Below are 19,271 nucleotides of genomic sequence, written 5' to 3'. Positions count from 1 at the left end.
ATAGAGATATATAATGGACTTCTACAGGAAGGCATGATCACCATGCACATGCATGCATGCATGTGCTTGTACGTGCGCTGCAATCTGATTGGCTAAAACTATAAACAGCTATAACTCCCTTGCTTTTGAACCAAACGGGGTGAGATTTAGAACATAGATAGATGTAATGGATTTATACAAGAAGGTATGGTCACCATGCTCATGTATGCACTTGCATGCACGTGAAATGGGTAAAATTAAAAATACACTTGACTGAGCGGTTTTTTTTAATACTTTTGGATAAAATACTTTAATATTTAGCATATTGAAATATAAAGTGTAGACAATATGATATGGTCATTACGCACATGCATTCACATGCGCAAGTGTGCAATGATAAAATTTGAATGAACATAGTACACTTTTGGGTAAACGTTGATAAAGTCTCAAATGCATAGAGTTTGTCTTATTTAATTACGCTTACAGGGAATATGACTATAAAAGGGAGTTGGGGAGTGTTGGGGAACATCTGTAACGGTCCCCGTTACAATTAGCACTAGTTGTTTTTGTCTTGTCTGTTTCTTTATCTGTCTCTAGTGAGCTTTAACTTTTCGCCATAAACTCTTGAACCATGAGAGATAGAGACTTCATATTTGGTACATGTATTGTATTGTTTATTACCAAGAACCATACAGTTCATAGGTTTAACGTACATGTATATACATATCATGAAAATCATTTGTACATTAAGTATAGCAGGATCATAGAAAAATTCTTACAAACTATTCATTCTAGTTCATAAAACAGACAAAGCACCATAATATAAACTTTTTAATAGTGGTACTGAGGATAAATTCATAAGATCTATGTCAAATTAACTTCTGCTCTCAATCGTGTACATTTATGAAGATATTTTCCCAGTTTACATATCTCTTTTACATTTTTTGTCGACAACAATTGAACAAGTTTAAAGGTAGAGGGTTTTGGTGATAATATTTCTTAAAATAATCTTTTCTAACATCTGAAAAAATTGACAAACCAGAATAAAATATTACTCTCCAACCTGAGACATTGAACAAAATTACATAATCTTTCTATTCTAGGAAAATTAAAAAATCTCCCTCGTTCTATCTCGATATGGTGAGAAGACAAACGATATTGACTATGTTGTACATACTTTTGTGATATTGATTTGGTTAAATATAATTAAATATTAAAACTAGCGGTTAAATACTTATTCAAAATGCTCTACTAATTCAGCTCTTTCAAATGACACAAAGGTCAATGACTTTGTGACCTTGGCTGTGACTTATATGCTAAAAATATCTTTTTCGAACTTTCGCCATAACTTTTGAACCATAGGAGATAGATACTTAATATTTGGAATGCATACTCCACTGATTATGTTCTCTCAAGGTACACAAATGACCTAGTAAACTATATGCTAAAAATAGCTTTTTCGAACTTTGTTGCCGCCGGGCGCGTAGTGTTTTACACACACATCTTGTAATCACAAGTGATTATATGTTAAAGTTACTATTTTTTAAAATTTTATTAATCTTTAAAAGAGATCTTTAAAGAGGTCCTACACGTTTAATTTACAAGAATATCAATGATCATTACAACGTTATTTCAAACTGGAATAGCTGATGAGATGACGTAATTGAGAAGGAGCTACATGTAATTTCGTCACTTATTTGTATAACATGTCTTATTAGGTAAACTTCAATCCGAGTGTTCATCACATGGATATGTTTACGATCCTTCGGTCCCTCTGTGTTATCAAATCAATGCTGTAGCGTTAACAAAGGTTGATGCTGTGACATCCTGTCAACAAAGTAATGGTCATTTGCTGAGAATTGATACATACAGGAAACAACTTTTGGTAGAATCATTAACCCTACAAACAACAGGTAAGAAAGTCATTATTCTATTTATCGCATGGTTAATTAGATGACATTTCATTAGTTTCTTTAGGCGAGGATGATCAAAGTTTTGGTAATTGAATTATTTTTTTTTTATTTATTTTTTTTTTACAGAGAATGATTATATACTTTCACCCAGATGTAATTAATATTAACATACCAATATAATTTATTGCATTTATAATCGTTTACTTTCATATATTTTAGCGAAAATGTCATGGTTTATTTAAAAAAAATTGCGCCCCTTCTCGTGTTTCCATAATCTTTTATTCATATGAGGTGTTTTACATGCAATATATATAATTAAATTAAAAAAAGTAAGTTTTTTAAAGGTATAAATCTTTCATGTGAAAGTTGCAAAGTAAACTGGATTCTGGAAAAAGTAAAACTGAATTGGACAAGGCATTTCTAATATCAGATGGAATCGTATATGTCTCATATTCAAATAAAAATAACCGCAGATATTAAGTAAATACACGCACCAATACATTTACCTTTCTGGTAGCAAAAAAATATTCTTTTGGTTTATTTTCTTTATTTTTAGCCTCTGTTTTGAAATATCGAATTGATGGAGAAAATCAAAACAATGGTACCTGGACTTTTTCTGACGGAAGAGAAATTGCCACATTTTACTGGTACCCTGGGGAACCTAAAGAAAATCATAAATCTATTGGACTGAGAGTGACATATAAAGGACTGTGGGATGATATAAGTGACACTTGGCCCCATGGATTTATTTGCGAACGAGTGCCTTCAGTTTTGTAATTAGTACTTCTACATGACAATGTTAATGTGAACACTTTTTTGTTTTTAAACTATTTTAAATATTCATTCTAGAAGTGCCCTTTAACCCAAGATTGAACATCTGATCTTAGATTGTTTTATTGTTAAAGTAATACGTTTTATTTCCATTAGTGAACTCTTCAGAATTAGAGGCGTGTTTGGTCGTCTGACTGTGGCAGCATGGCGTTGCGGATAGTACGAAACATGCCAAACCCAGTTCAATTAAATGTTAAATGTATTTGTCATTCTAGTTAAAGAATAGAGGAACTAAAAACCTGTAAGAGAGCGAGAACTTGAAATTCATAACCCATGTATGAAAATACGACATTTGAGTGAGAGGCATGCATGTGTATTGTAATTTTGTATTTAGATGATACCATAAGATAAACAGACACATACGATCATCATTAGATATGAATTGATATCGTTGTAATTCCTACTATTAATGTATATAAAATCCACAGCAATTAAATATTCCGTTTTCATTTTGTTAGGATTTTTTCACCGAGATCCAACAAATTGTTTACATGTTTTTGTTACGTTTGTCCCAGAAATCCCGCGAGATTTGCACATTTTCAGACTTTTTCACATAAGAGCGCACTAAGAAGTATAACTCTTCTAGTGGAAATAGAACGTATTAAACTATTGTAGTTAGATACAGTTCTATATAATGCTAGAAAAAGAATATTTCTTTGTAGTTTCAACTGTAAATGCGCTGCACTAGTAAGATAGAGTGCAAAAGTGCTTTGAAATAATATGGGACAATTAATTTTTGACTACCAAGGATAATTAGTATCAAATTATGTTTTTTTTTCAGTCCAGTTGTCGAAAGTGGACGACCAACTATGCATTAGTTTATATTTCATCATCACTCACAGGATGATACTTAAATTTAATCATGTTTGTTCAGTTTGTTTGATATGAAAATGTACTTTTAAAGGATTAGTCATAATAGCTAATCCCCTTTAAGATATAGTAACACTAAAAAAAATGTTTGCCTAAAAGGCGTAATGCATTTCTGATTGAGATGTACGAGGGTGATTCAAAAAGTTCGTAGACTTTTGTCCTAACTTTTTTATTAAACGTCATATTATATCCAAATTTGGTACAAATATTTTAACAACAGATTCAAATAATTTCTGTAAAAAAAATTGGAATGTATCCTCATATTTATCAAAATTACCAAGGATTTAGAACAGCAAAAATGGGGTCACGGAGCACCTTCAAAATTGAGTAATTTTCTAATTTTCACTTTATAGTATTTACAACTATACCTCTAATAAAAGAATCTGAAATGAAATAAAATTTACATGTTTAAATAAAGTATTGCTGTATTAATTAAAATGAAATCAGGTTATGTAATATCTCGTTCCATATAAAAAGATATCAGCCTCTATATACATATGGACTTGATTAAAAAAGGCAAAAAACCATGACGTTTGAGGACGTCACGGAGCAGCAAGTAGCAATAAAATTAGACTTTACATTCGGGAAACGTTTTCTACAAGCTTAAAAAATCCTTATAAATCAGGATCTGTCTGAAAAAAAAAATCTGTGTATTTGTATTAAGTTGAAAATACAATTTTGAGTGGTAGCGAGTTTGAATCGGACGATGGATTGTCTGCAAAGAAACAGGTTAAAGTTAAAAATATTGGCAAAAGAGTTAGGAACGTCATTGAACGTGATGTGTGCTTCAATGTTGCAGAAATAATAAAGTTGCATGGTAAATCAAAGAATTTAAAAACAATAACATTCTAATTCAAGCTTTATTTATATAATTGTTAGCAAACCAGGTGTTTAGTATTGTGGATATGTGTTTTGAATGAAGAAGACGCAACCAACCGTGTTTAAAATAACAAAAATGTGTATACTATTGACAAACTTTCTCAGCGTTGTTTTTGACGTTACAATATTGGTTAACCGTGCTCCGTGGTAACAAAACATGTTGCTTTTAATTTTGGCTAACGTGAGTTCTGTTTAATCAAATGGAATGAAACTTCACACTTCGACAAAATAAATGTTTATGTTTACGAAAATGTGTTGATCTATAATCTTGTAATAATCATATGACGATGAGAAGCATTGTCTACGTATTTTTTGAATGACCCTCGTATATATTTATGCTTTGCATCACAATGCAATTGGTATCAGCCAGCCTTTGGCAAATGCTACGATCGACTAATCAACTATAAATTATTATACTGCATTATAAATATTTCATTGAAAAATGCACACGCAGCCTGTACGTGTTTTCGCATTTGCTATTATACTAATTCTGGAGATATGCTATTCCATTGCCACCCACAACGACAATCCAGTTAAAACTGTTGTCCAATGTAGTGAAACACATAATATTGAAATTCAGAGAAGTTTAACAGAGCTCGGAATGAAAATAGACAAATTATCCAATTCTTTTGGTGAGTCAGTTTTTGATTTGGTTTCATGTGCTTTATGTCAAGGAATCTTTTGAATACATGTTTTTCTTAAGTTTATACCATTTAATTATCGGGTGAACCTACGATATGATCATGTATTAGTAAAAATATTAAAAAGATATAGTGTCTTTTTCATATTCTTGAACATTGGTTAACTTAAATAATAAAATTAATAAATAGAAATAACAACAATCGGGTTCTGTAAATCACTTTTTATTCGCGAGAACTTATTATTTTTGCGAAATTTATTTATTGCGTATATATCTATTTCAAAGGATCAAATGCTTCAGAAACCACAGTTCGGGAACTTTATTTTTCGCTAAACATATCAATCAGATTATTCGCGAATATAAGGTGTCGAGAAAATATAGTGATCAACATACAGTAGAAGGGGTTTTCTCTAGCAGCTAAAACATTCATGATTACACAATCAATGATTTAAACAACAAAATACACTCACCATTATATATCCCTATACAAAGCCTTTCTTGGGGGGCTAACTGTCGGTCTATTTTAGTAATATTTTAAGAATCTTGATATTTGAAAAAATACAGATACTGCCTTAACATTTCTTACTTTTATCTAAGACATTTACAGATCTAGATCTTGCTAATAAATTTCATTTTTTATTTTTAATTTACAAGGGTATAATATTTCATTTTTCTCTTAATTAAAGGACAGACATATAAAGTTGAGGGCAAGAGATTCTTCAATGCTGCTTACGGTAAATAGGTCACGCAGAGCTCGGACTACGATAAGCAACACTATTTAGCGTCATCCGTAACCAATGGGCTGCTAAAAGATTTTTCTCACACTAAAAAAGAAAATGACCCCTGGCTGCTGATAGATCTTGGGAAAGAGTACCTCGTGTTTGAAGTCGAAATATTCAATGTCGACAAAGAGGTGCAGTGCTGTGGTACTATGAAACTTTTTGTTCTCCTAATTTTTTATTTTTGAAAAATAATTTATTTTGTAAAGTATTGTTTAAATGATCACAGTTTAACACTATAAATATTATGTAATCTAAAACATTAAAGTGAAGATAAAGCAAAATATTTTTCACGACTACGGAATTATTAATTTGATCATTTATTTATTTTGGTATTTATAACGTAAGCAACTGTTTTTTTTTTTTCATGAAAAGTATTCTACATTATCTTGATGGATAAAAAAACTATATACGCGAGATTTTTTTGCGAGCAAAACGCTAAGCGTACTTATGGTAAATATATTGTTCTAATTGAGAAAATGTGATTTACAAATTATAAAACGTTGATTTTTCAGTCTCTTTGTTATAGCAAATCGCTTTCGTGATGCGAATATCAGTGTTGGGTCTTCGCCTATGAATATGGAACTTTGTGGACATTTTGAGGGACCAGGAGAGGACAAAGAACGCATTGTTGTGCGCTGTCCACTTGTCAAAAGGGTTAGATACGTCAAAATCCAGATTGTTAAAGGCTCTGACAACTACCTTCATTTGGCTGAGGTTCGAGTTTGGGCAACCAATGTTTTGTGAATGTAAACCTCTAAATATATTATTTAAATATATATAAATAAAAGATATCATTGTCCAATCTTATTTTCAATTTTTAATGCAGTGAATTGCATATGACTATTCATATTGCAGACTTTATTTGATAAAATTAAATTATGTCAGAAAGGACAATATCCAAAAGGAATTGCGATGGGTTTCAGGTAAATTGCACTACATTTAAGTCTATATACCGGTACATATTTAATATTTGAACATAGCTACAACACCCGTAGGGAAGCATTTTTTTTTTTAAATGGGCGAAGTCCAAAAGTTGATACAGAGCAGCAGATTGTTGATATCCCCGGGCAAACAATGAAGAATTGTTTTGCGTTATGGAATGATATAATGTGTGTGATATGAAGAATACATGTAAATGCCATGAAATGAAAACTCAGTAGCCCAGATAATCAAGAGTCAATACAGATGTGAGGTCAGGCCTAGGGGCCATAAAACGTAGATGAGCTCACTTTTGATCTAAGTCTCAATTTTTTACTACATATATGTTCCTTTAATAAAAATGATACTAAGATCAAAAGTGAGCTCGCCTACGTTTTATGGCCCTCAGACCTGATGTTAAATCAAGTTTAGAAACAAAAATAGAAGCGCATACACTGTTGTGGATCGCATGCTTTTTTGTTTCTTTTTATTTCATTAGATAGATATTGTTTTTAGTCATTTGGATTTCTACAGTTAGATTTCGTTTTTGATCGGAAGAATCTTATTTTCCTTGCATGATGAATGAATAATATTATTATTAAACATAATGTGAAAAAGTAAAGATCAAAGATCACCACGTTAGGGGATATAACGAAGTTTGTCTGGGTCCCCGGCAAAATTCTTAAATATATTAAATATATAGCGATATATACTGATTTTGTATCGTATGTTTTGTAGCTTCCCTAACATATATAATAGTAACAGTTGAAGGAAAACATGCATGATATATATGGTTATACTTCGTTATACGCAATTATATAGAAACTTTCGCTATAACCGTGTTTTACTGTATATACATTTTGTAGTTTAGAACAATGTCGACATGCATGATATATTTCTCGTGCAAATGAAACTTCAGTGTCTGCCGAATTCGTTTTACATTGGATGTTTTACTGGTTATATACGTTAATTGTCAAATGATTACTTATAAAATTAATAATACACTATTGCATCTTCAGCTTCCCAATAGTCATTTTTCCCTATTTAGTATGAAGATATATTCAACTAAAGATACATCTCCGAAATGGTCCGGTTCAGAGAACTTGATTTTAGTACGATATTGACAAAAAAGTTTATGATTAAGCAATTAAGTAATTTCATTTGGCATTTTGACATTTTGTCAACATTTGCATTCATTTTTAAAGCATATCTATATTTTGCAAGAAATGATTCAAAATAAACGATGCCATCAATCCTTAATCCATTCATTCACTTCACATTTGGTGTAGGTTTTAGGTAAAGAATCGTTTTAGTGTCCTCAAGTCTATTTGAATGTTAAAAATTCATATATGTTTACTGTTACATGTACAGTGTATGTTGATTGATACATGAATCAAGAACATTGGAAAAACCAAAGGTATTATGGAGGATCCCAGTGCATGAGTTTCACATGCCCATTTTTTTACTTTCTGATCAGTGAAACATATACATTATTCATTGAATTGCTCTACCTTACTATATTTGAAGTTGGTTCATTCCTGCTTTCCAATGGCTAAAGATTTCTTGACAAGTATATTTTAGTATCTACACACTAAAATAATTAATTAAAGGTCAAAGCAAAAGGGGGGTCTATAGACTTCCTATGGTATATCAAATATGACCTTTTTGCACTGAAATTGTGTCTTAAACATAAATATTCTTTTTCACCAACATTTTTAGGTCACCTGAGCCAAAGGCTCAAGTGAGCTTTTCTGATCATATTTTGTCCGTCGTCCGTCCGTCTGTCTGTCTGTCCGTCTGTCTGTCCGTCTGTAAACTTTTCACATTTTCGACTTCTTCTCAAGAACCACTGGGCCAATTTTGACCAAACTTGGTACAAAGCATACTTGGGTAAAGGAAAATTTAAATTGTTAAAATGAAGGGCCAAGTCCTGTTACAAGTGGAGATAATCAAGATAAGAGAAAAATAGGGTGGGGTCATTAAAAAATCTTCTTCTCAAGAACCACTGAGGCAGAAAAGCTGAAACTCATGTGGAAGCATCCTTGGGTTGTGTAAATTCTAAATTGTTCAAATCATGACCCCCGGGGTAAGGGCGGGGCCACAATTGGGAATCGGAAGTTTTACATTGAAAATTATAGGTAAAATCTTTAAAAATCTTCTTCTCAAGAACCACTGGGCCAGAAGAGCTGAAACTTATGTGAAAGCATCCTGGGGTAGTGTAGATTCTAAATTGTTCAAATCATGACCCCGGGGGTAGGGTGGAGTCGCTATTGGGAATCAAAGTTTTACATAGAAATATATAGGAAAAATCTTTGAAAATCTTCTTCTCAAGAACAACTGTGCCAGAAAAGCTGAAACCCATGTGGAAGCATCTTGGGGTAGTGTAGATCCTAAATTGTTCAAATCATGACCCCCGGGGTGTAGGGCGGGGCCAAAATGGGGAATCAAACTTTTACAATGGGGAATCAAAGCATCCCGTGGTAGTTACATTTCAAATTGTCTAAATTATATCATTTAGGTAGGGTGGGGTCAAAATATGTATTATAAAGGGGAAATCTGGTAAAGAACAGAATGGTCGAAGCTTCTCAGGTGAGCGATGTAGCCCATGGGCCTCTTATTTATCCAAACAAACCAGTAGAGCCAAATATAGCTTAATCTATCTTTAAAATACCCATTAAAATTTCAAATTACTCCAAAAACTAAATTATTTGGCTGTTTTACACTCACAAATTGTCATGAAGAAAATTATTTTAAAGTCTTAAACTTTTACTGAATTAAGGCAGAATGGTCATGGTTATCTTATTCAGAAGAGAAAATCAAAGGTAAAGTTCTTTGATGCATTTTTTTTAATTTACTGAAAAGTGTTAATTTTAAGTTTAAGTTAAATTGGTCGTATTATTTCATGGCCTCTCAGAATAACTTTGCGTTATTTATCACATAAGAATATGGGTGAATAAGGCGGGCAGAATGCCTATAGTGCGACAGATAAGAAGTGAAAATTTTAATCTCAATTGAATTCAATTTTTTTTTCTATATCTTATTTTAGGATATCCTAATGCATGACTATGTTTTAAATTTCAAAGCATTTCGTCAAAAAACAAAGGAGATATAGCCGTTTAAAGTTTCAGCCAATCAGATTGCAGCATATGTCCATGCGCATTATTTTCTTGAACTTTTTTGTTTATCGTATTGCAGGATATCCTAATGCATGATTAAGTTTTAAATTTCAAAGCATTTCGTGAAAAAATAAAGGAGATATAGTTATTTAAAGTTTCAGCCAATCAGATTGCAGCACACGTGCATGCACGTGTTTTCAACATAATTGCTATACATCATGTTGTAGGATATCTTAATGCATGGCTATGTTCAAAATTTCATAGGATTTCGTCAAAAAACAAGAAAGATATAGAGACTTTAGTTTCAGCCAATCAGAGCGAAGCGCACGTGCATGCGCGTGAGATCTTGCTATTTTGACCATGTCATCTTGTCTATGCTACTAATATATCCTTACATCATAAATTTCAAAAGATTTCATAAAAAAATAGAAAAGTTACGGCTATATCCAATATATTGGTCATTTCACGTGTTGCACGTGCGCGCTCTTGCAAGGATGTGCGCGCAAAATGGCATGTTGACTATGTAATCTTATTTACATTTATAATATGTCTATATATTCTAAATATCAAAGCATTACATCAAAAAATGTAAAAGTTACGGCAATTTCAAGTATATTGGTCATTTCACGTGTTGCACGTGCGCGCTCTTGCAAGCACGTGCGCGCAAAATGACCTTCGTTCCGCAAATCTACATAACATGCATACTTATCCTTAAAAGGTTTCCCCTTTATCGGATGTGTACTTTGCGAGATCATTCGCGGACAAAATTTTCCCAAGAAGAAAAATAATAATAACTAGATGCGTTCTTGTTGCTGGTGCAACAAGCAGGTCTTCCGACCGACTTCTCTTTTGCAATCTTGTCTGCGTCATCCCATGAAATAGATTTCATAATGTATGTTTTCGTTTACGTTCATTTACAGCAGTTTCTGAACACAGATCGTGATTGAACCAAGTATTTCATAAAATATCTCCAAATATAGCTTTTAAAAATCGGCATAATCTTCCACACATGTTATAAAAGAGTGAAAAGTAATTTGCAACTGAAAAAAGACAAAAACAAAAAAAAATTTGGGGAACGCCCCGAGCGGGATTCGAACCCCCGACAGTAAGACAAAGAATGGTTCGGTCATATCTTTGCAATAAACGCACGAATGAAAAAAATGAAAACATATATAAATATCTTTGAAGACGCTCTATAAACCCTGTAAATCCGAAAGAAAAATATTGAAAAACAAAAAAGTTAAAAAATTAGACTTTTTGAATTCACTTCCGTTTGCGACCGGAAGTAGGAACGACAAAAAATGAAGGACGTTCGGCACATCTACATGTGATGGTCTTTCATGTCCATGAGTTTCAATGTCATATCTTTCGCCGTTTTCGAGAAAAGTTGTGTACAAAAATCCATTTAAAAAATACAAATTTCCCCAAAAATCGCGAACAGAAGAAAATTTTGAAAAAATGAAAAACACGTCTGGAGATATTAACCTGGTGCATCATTCCTGTAAAAATCTTTGAAATCCGTAGAGTCACAGCTGAGATATCGCCATAGAAATGAAAAAAAGAATAATAATAATAATAATAATAGGAAACCGACGGAAAACAATAAGGTCTTCCGAAGGAAGTCGGAAGACCTTAATTAGAGCAAAGCTCGTTGCAAAGCAACGAGTAGGTCTTCCGTCCGGTTTTGACCGGAAGTGCCGGAAGTGACAGAACAAAACAAAACAATGAGCTAAAAAGTCTCCAGTGACTTTATAATTTCATTTTTGCATCAAAACCTTCAAAAGAAGCCATTTTTTGCTACTTCCGGTTTGACCAGAAGTGACGACGACGGACGGAAAAATTACCTTTTATGCTTCCAGAGACATGTGTAACTACAAAACTTGTCAAGAACGGCAAAAAAACGCGTTTTCCGACTACTTCCGGTTTGGCCGGAAGTGACGACGCCGGACGTATTTTGACGACGCCAATAGATTAAGCTTGACATTTTGAACAACTTTGCTTCTTTGACCTCTTGCTAATTCTTAATACTTTTTGACTTATGAAAGAAAAACTTTCGGCCCCTCCAGGCCCTTAAATTTAGGGGCCAGCCCTTTTTTTAAGATATTATTTGAAAGATCTTGAAATTTTACACTTCTTTTGTTCAATATGTTTAAACAAAATGTTTACAGGTAAAAAGATATCGTAGAAAAGATGTTAAAAATTTTGAAAATTGCGATTTGTCATTTTTCGAGCCATAGCAGCGCCGACGTACTGCACTTCCGGTAAAAACGAAAGACGTTACGCATATCTATAGACTTTGCTCTATCATACCTGAAAGTTTCATGTTTCTATCTAGAGCCATTATTGAGAAAGTCTGGAGACAACCTGACCCTTTAAAATTCATAAAATCGGCAATATTTCCAAACCGGAAGTGACGTCATCAAAACGGAAAAAAATGCATAAGGTTCAAGTAATGTTACATAAGTCCTGAAAGTTTCGTTGAAATCCATTGAGCCGTTTTCAAGAAATCGCGTGCACAAAATCGGTAAGAAAAAAAAGAATAATAATAATAATAATAAAAGTGAAAAAGAAACCTAAGAATAACAAGAAGGTCTTCCGCTGAAGACGGAAGACCTTAACTAGATACGATCTCGTTGCGAGCAACGAGTGGGTCTTCCGTCCGATTCTCGATAAGATGAGATAAGATTTTGATTGAGATTTTCATTCTAAAATAATGATTTTCCATAATCTGTAAAAAGACATTGAATATTACAGACTTTTAAAAAATCGACTTTTGGCCCCTCACGGCCCCAAACATTGGGGATCAGCCCTTTTTTCTTCGTATCATCTGAAAGCTCTCATGATTTTGATCACATTTTGTTCAACGACTATTCAGAGATTCTTTTTCGTTTTTGAGTTATTCGCATAAGAAATATTTAGGGGCCAGCCCTTCAACTCCTTAATGGGGACGTTTAGCGAAAAATAAAAGGTTGCATATTGTTCAGAACATGATTTTGAACATCTTTTGTTCAATATTACTTATCAATATATTGCTCATTTTCGAGATATAAAGCGTCGAAGATTTAGCATTCTGGCCCCTTTTGGCCCCTACTTAAGTACCATACGACAAAAAAATCATGATATATAGTTGTAAATGGTTGAGATAAATATCTTTGCTTCAGTAATGCATCACAAAATGTTAATTGCTAAAGAGTTATCGATTGAAGACTTTTGGCCTTTCTTGGCCCTTAATTCGAGTGCCCAGCCCCTTTTTCTGGATTTCATCTTAAAGCTCTTAAGATTTTGAACACTTTTTGTTCAACAACTATTCAGAGATTCTTTTTAGTTTTCGAGTTATGTGCAAAAGAAATATTAAGTGGCCAACCCTTCAACTCCCTAATGGGGACGTTTAGCGAAAAATGAAAAGTTGAATATTGTTCAGAATATGAATTTGAACATCTCTTGTTCAATATTACTTGTCAAAATATTTCTCACTTTCGAGATATAAAGCGTCGAAGATTTAGCATTTTGGGCCCCTTGTGGCCCCTAATTATGTAATATAAGACATTAAAATCATAATATACAGTTGTAGATTGTTGAGATAAACATATTTGCTTCAGTAATGTTTAACAACATATTGACTGTTAAAGAGTTATCGAAAAAAGACTTTTAGCCCCTTTTGGCCCCTAATTTGAGTGCCCAGCCCCTTTTTCTGGATTTCATCTTAAAGCTCTTAAGATTTTGAACACTTTTTGTTCAACAACTATTCAGAGATTCTTTTTCGTTTTCGAGTTCTTTGCAAAAGAAATATTTAGGGGCCAACCCTTCAACTCCCTAATGGGGACGTTTAGCGAAAAATGAAAGGTTGCATATTGTTCAGAACATGATTCTGAACATCTTTTATTCAATATTACTTGTCAAAATATTTCTCAATTTCGAGATATAAATTGTCAAAGATTTAGCATTCTGGCCTCTTTTGTCCCCTAATTATGTAATATACGACATTAAAATCATAATATATAGTTGTAGATTGATGAGATAAACATTTTTGCTTAAGTAATGTATATCAAAATATTGATTGTTAAAGAGTTATCGATTGAAGACTTTTAGCCCCTTTTGGCCCCTAATTTGAGTGCCGAGCCCCTTTTTATTGATTTTATCTTGAAGCTCGTACGATTTTGAACACTTTTTATTCAACAACTATTCAGAGATTCTTTTTCGTTTTCGAGTTCTTTGCAAAAGAAATATTTAGGGGCCAACCCTTCAACTCCCTAATGGGGACGTTTAGCGAAAATGAAAGGTTGCATATTGTTCAGAACATGATTTTGAACATCTTTTATTCAATTTTACTTGTCAAAATATTTTTCACTTTCGAGATATAAAGCGTCAAAGACTTAGCATTCTGGCCCCATTTGGCCCCAAATTATGTAATATACGATATTAAAATCATAATATACAGTTGTAGATTGTTGAGATAAACATTTTTGCTTCAGTACTGTATAACAAAATATTGAGTGTTAAAGAGTTATCGAAAAAAGACTTTTAGCCCCTTTTGGCCCCTAATGTGATGAGTCAGCACTTTTTTTCTGGTACAATATTTAAGATCTTAGCATTCCCCACAAATATTGTTCAGTATGTCTTAACAAAATAATCATACTTTAAAAGATATGATACAAAATGTCTCGAAAATTCACTCATGATTCGTGTCCTAGATTTCGACCCCTAACGGGCTTCCATATTTGAACTTTCTGAAAAATTTAAAATCCAATGTGCAATTCAGCAATGTGTCATCTATCATCGCTGAAAATTTCAGCTCTCTAGCTAATGTCGTTTTTGAGTTTACTCAAGGACAAGGAGACCCTTTAAAAATTACTGAAAGGGCGATAACCTCCGACCGGAAGTGTTATTTTCAAAATTGAGTCGGGGGTACAAACTTCAGATAGAAACACATCTTCTCTGAAAATTTGAACAAAATCGGTCGAGCTGTCTTCGAGAAATCTTCTGCACAAAAATTGTAAAGAAAAAAAAGAATAATAAAAGTGAAGAAGAAACAATAGAATAATAGAAGGGTCTTCCGTTGGAGACGGAAGACCCTAACTAGAAACTCTTGTTGCTACAGCAACAAAGAAGGTCTTCCGTTCTCCTCTATTTATCTGTAAGAAGGATATTTTTATAAAAGATATTTATTGGAGAGTAAGAAACTCAATATATGCAGTTTTTCTCTCATAACCAGAAGTCGTCGTTTTTGTTTCCAATGGGACTGACATATTTCGAAACTACTAGTAAAAAGCTATTTAGGTAATACTAAGAAAGATTCCATAAAGAAAAGTTTAAAATTTTGATTTCTTTGATTACTTCCTGTGACAACCGGAAGTGACGGTGGATGATCTTAAACTCAAAGGATTTGTCTACTCATCAAGGTCTACCACCCCTAGTAGTTTGGTGTCTTAATCTCTTACCGTTAACGAGATCTAGTAATGATAACTTCTGATTTTGAGGACAGGAAGTCTCGCGACAGGAAGTGAATTTTACTGAGATATTAGACATTACTGTTGACATTTGCAGTCTGAATAACATATCCAAAAATCATTACAAATACTTTAACTATAAAAAAGTATTTATGGGAAAGAAAAATATTCAAATTATGTAGTTTTTCTCTTTGAACCGGAAGTTGTCGATTTTGTTTCCGGTGATACTATCATATTTCAAAACTACAAATAAGATGCTATAATGTGATGCAAAAAGTTTAATAAGAAAAGTTGAATTTTTCGATTTCTTTGATCACTTCCTGCAACAACCGGAAGTGACGGCGGACAATGTTATCCCAACTGGTTTTGCCTACTCATCAAGATCTACCGCTTGAAACAGTTTGGTGTCTTAATCTCTTATTGTTTACGAGATCTAGCTATGATTACTTCTCAATTTGAGGACAGAAAATCACGTAACCGGAAGTGAATTTAACAAAGATATTTGACTTTCCTGTAGTCATTTGCAGTCTGAATAACATATCCAAAAATCGTAACAATTATGTCATGTATAAGAAATATTTAGGAGAAAGAAAAATACTAAAATAATGCAGTTTTTCTCTTAAAACCGGAAGTTGACGTTTTTGTTTCCGGTTGATCTGATATATTTTAAAAATACAAATAAGATAGTATAACGTCATGCCAAAAAAGTTTAATAAAAGAAAATTTGAAAATTTTGATTTTTTGGAACACTTCCTGTGACGACCGGAAGTGACGGCGGACAATCTTATCCAAACTGAATTTGCCTACTCATCAAGATCTACCAATTGTATAAGTTTGGTGTCTTAATCTTTTTCTGTTTACGAGATCTTGCTATGATAAGTTCTCATTTTGAGGACAGAAAATCACGCGACCGGAAGTAAATTAAACAAAGATATTTTACCTTCCTGTAGATATTTGCAGTCTGAATTACATATCCAAAAATCGTAACAAATATGTCATGTATAAGAAATATTTAGGAGAAAGAAAAATACTAAAATAATGCAGTTTTTCTCTTAAAACCGGAAGTTGACGTTTTTGTTTCCGGTTGGACTGATATATTTTAAAAATACAAATAAGATAGTATAACGTCATGCCAAAAAAGTTTAATAAAAGAAAATTTGAAAATTTTGATTTTTTGGAACACTTCCTGTGACGACCGGAAGTGACGGCGGACAATCTTATCCAAACTGAATTTGCCTACTCATCAAAATCTACCAATTGTATAAGTTTGGTGTCTTAATCTTTTTCCGTTTACGAGATCTAGCTATGATAAGTTCTCATTTTGAGGACAGGAAATCACGTGACCGGAAGTGAATTTTAAAAGGATATTTGAGGTTACTGTAGACATTTGTAGTCTGAATCACATATCCAAAATTCATTACAAATACTTTATCCATAAAGAATATTTATGGGAAAGAAAAATGCTGAAAATAGGCAGTTTTTCTCTTATAACCGGAAGTTGTCGTTTTTGTTTCCGATCGGACTGACATATTTCGAAAGTACAAATAAGATACTATAATGTGATGCAAAAAAGTTTCATAAAAGAAAAAGTTGAAATTTTCGATTTTCTTAGATCACTTCCTGTGACGACCGGAAGTAACGGAGGACGGATTTAAACGGATTGCACAAATTTACTTATCATGATCTATTATTCATGAAAGTTTTATGTCTTAATCTGTTATCGTTTCTGAGATATCGTCCGGACATGATCACTTTTTGAAAAACGGAAATCGGACATATTTGACGACCGGAAGTGAATTTTGAAAAACTGTAAACTACATTTGAAAGATATTTTCACTCTCTATCATCCCTGAAAATTTCATAAAAATCTGTCCAATCGTCTCTGAGATATCGTCAAAAAAAGAAATTACAAAAGGGGAAAAAAATAATAATAAAAAGAAACAGTAGAATCACTATAAGGTCTTCCGTCTGAAACGGAAGACCTTAATAATAAGAAACAGAGTAAAAACAATATGTTCCCCAACTTCGTTTGGGGAACATAATAATCATGAACGCACGCACATGCACGTTAGCTGCAATCTGATTGGCTAAAAGTTTAAATGCCTAAAACTTTCTTAGTTCTCAATAATACAGGGTGAAATTTCGAATATGAATAGATATAATGAATGCCTACATTATTCTTCCATCAAAAGTAAATGCAAGGACGTCATGCACATGCGCACACACATTGCGTTAAACAACAGTATACTGAAGTCTTTTGATGTTCATGCAGAATTAAGAACTTATAAATGTAAAGACATGTAACATACTGAAGCAGATCTTTTTACCCTTGACCTTGATACTTAGGTCAAGGTCACTAGTAACCTGTTGATATTAGCTATTTACCAAAATGACCTTGACCTATGAACTTGAAATCGACCTTAACCTTTGACCTTAACCCAAGGGTAGAGAACCCCCCCACCTCACACAAAGTAGAGAATCGCTGTAAAGCTCAAATTACACCTCGGACCCACATAACATTTCAAGGAAACTGCAGAAAAGAGCTCGAGGAAAGAGTATAAAAATATTTGATGTGAGTTTTCAAAGTATATAGAAATTATTAATTTAATTAATTACAAATCCTGTCGTGTTTGAAATTAAAGTACAGATGAACAAAGTTGGTATATAAGCCTTCTATGTTTACATGTATTTATTCGGATGTCGTTAATAGCATTCAATTCTACTGATTTGAAACAATATTTTAATACCAAGCATCCTTTGTTAATTTAATTGATTTTTTTTTTAGAATTACGCAATCCCCAGAAATTCAAAATCAATATACATGTATGCTCCTTCGTAAAAAAAATATCAGGTATTTGCATTCATGCAAAATATATTAATAAGAAGGTCTAAAAGAATATTGGTCACATTAGCTGATACGAATGTCTTTATAAATATCTATTGTAAACCCCAGAAAGTAGCCTCCTATGCATTGGAAAAAATGAATAGTTCCGGTCAAAAACCTTTACAGGTATATATTTATTTACATAGTATATAAAATTTACTAGGCACAGGTACCAGAGTTGTCAAAATGACCAGAGAGGAAATATATTTTAAAAAATCTAAACAGATTAAAGGAAAATCCCTTTTCTATGTATGGAACTAAAATTGACTAAGTTCATTTTGATTGGTTAGCCATCGGCGTGATATCCTTAGTCGACTTTAACACTGCCTTGTCGTAGGAATAAAACCAACTTTGAGCCCGAGTTTAAAATCAGTAGAGAAGGTATTTCAAAAATTGATATATTCTTGAAATGTGGTAACTTTATATCTGTATTTTTTTCTATTATTCGCGGGATGTAAAGATGTGTTGATCGCTTAACCAACATGCCATGATCATCTTGCATATGCATGTACATGTACGTGTGCGCCAATGCAAAACGTTAAACGATATATAGTTGATATCATTGTAACTTTTATATCTTTAAATGAAATCCTTAAATACTTAGTATATTCATAAAAGGTGTTACAGGAAAAGCTATGGCACGAAAAGGGACATGGGGAGCGTTTGGGGAACATCTGTTACGGTCCCCGTTACAATTAGCCCTAGTTTATCATAGCCATACATTTCCAGCGCTTTAGGTAATATGCAATCCAGTCCATTCCTCAGCATTCATACTGTACATTTACCTATGTGTATTAACCTCAGATTATCTAAAATATTCTCAATTAAATATACTAATTCGTTTGTGTCTGAAGATGTGTTACTATTTAAGATAAATAAATAATAAATTAAATTATGAATGTTCTCTGTGAACCTAATCGTGAGAATATACCAGTTAAATTTAAACCCCTTCCCAAAGAAAAAGTCATTGGGCGTGAAGATGTGTCAGAGATCTGCCTTTTTCTAATAAAAA

The 19,271-nt window shown here is 32.8% G+C and overlaps 1 protein-coding gene and 1 long non-coding RNA gene across 2 annotated transcripts; both read left to right on the top strand.

Annotated features, from left to right (window-relative positions):
* Positions 1-1,697: 1,697 nt before the first annotated feature.
* On the top strand, positions 1,698-3,159 carry LOC134275135 (uncharacterized; the record flags this gene model as incomplete). Its single annotated transcript, XM_062757375.1, has 2 exons — positions 1,698-1,892; positions 2,449-3,159. Coding segments are annotated over 2 exons (416 nt in total), but the record flags the coding sequence as incomplete, so codon positions are not given.
* Positions 3,160-4,917: 1,758 nt separating this feature from the next.
* LOC134275136 (uncharacterized) lies at positions 4,918-5,858 on the top strand. Its single transcript, XR_009993767.1, has 2 exons — positions 4,918-5,104; positions 5,799-5,858. It is a non-coding gene; the product is annotated as an uncharacterized LOC134275136 (long non-coding RNA).
* The last annotated feature ends 13,413 nt before the right edge of the window (positions 5,859-19,271 follow it).

This window comes from Saccostrea cucullata, unplaced genomic scaffold, assembly GCF_032062105.1.
Source record: "Saccostrea cucullata isolate Sc308-1 unplaced genomic scaffold, CSIRO_AGI_Scuc_v1 ctg7194, whole genome shotgun sequence".
Taxonomy (NCBI): domain Eukaryota; kingdom Metazoa; phylum Mollusca; class Bivalvia; order Ostreida; family Ostreidae; genus Saccostrea; species Saccostrea cuccullata.
The sequence above is the reverse complement of the archived record's forward strand: the minus strand, read 5'-3'. Positions and strand labels throughout refer to the sequence as shown.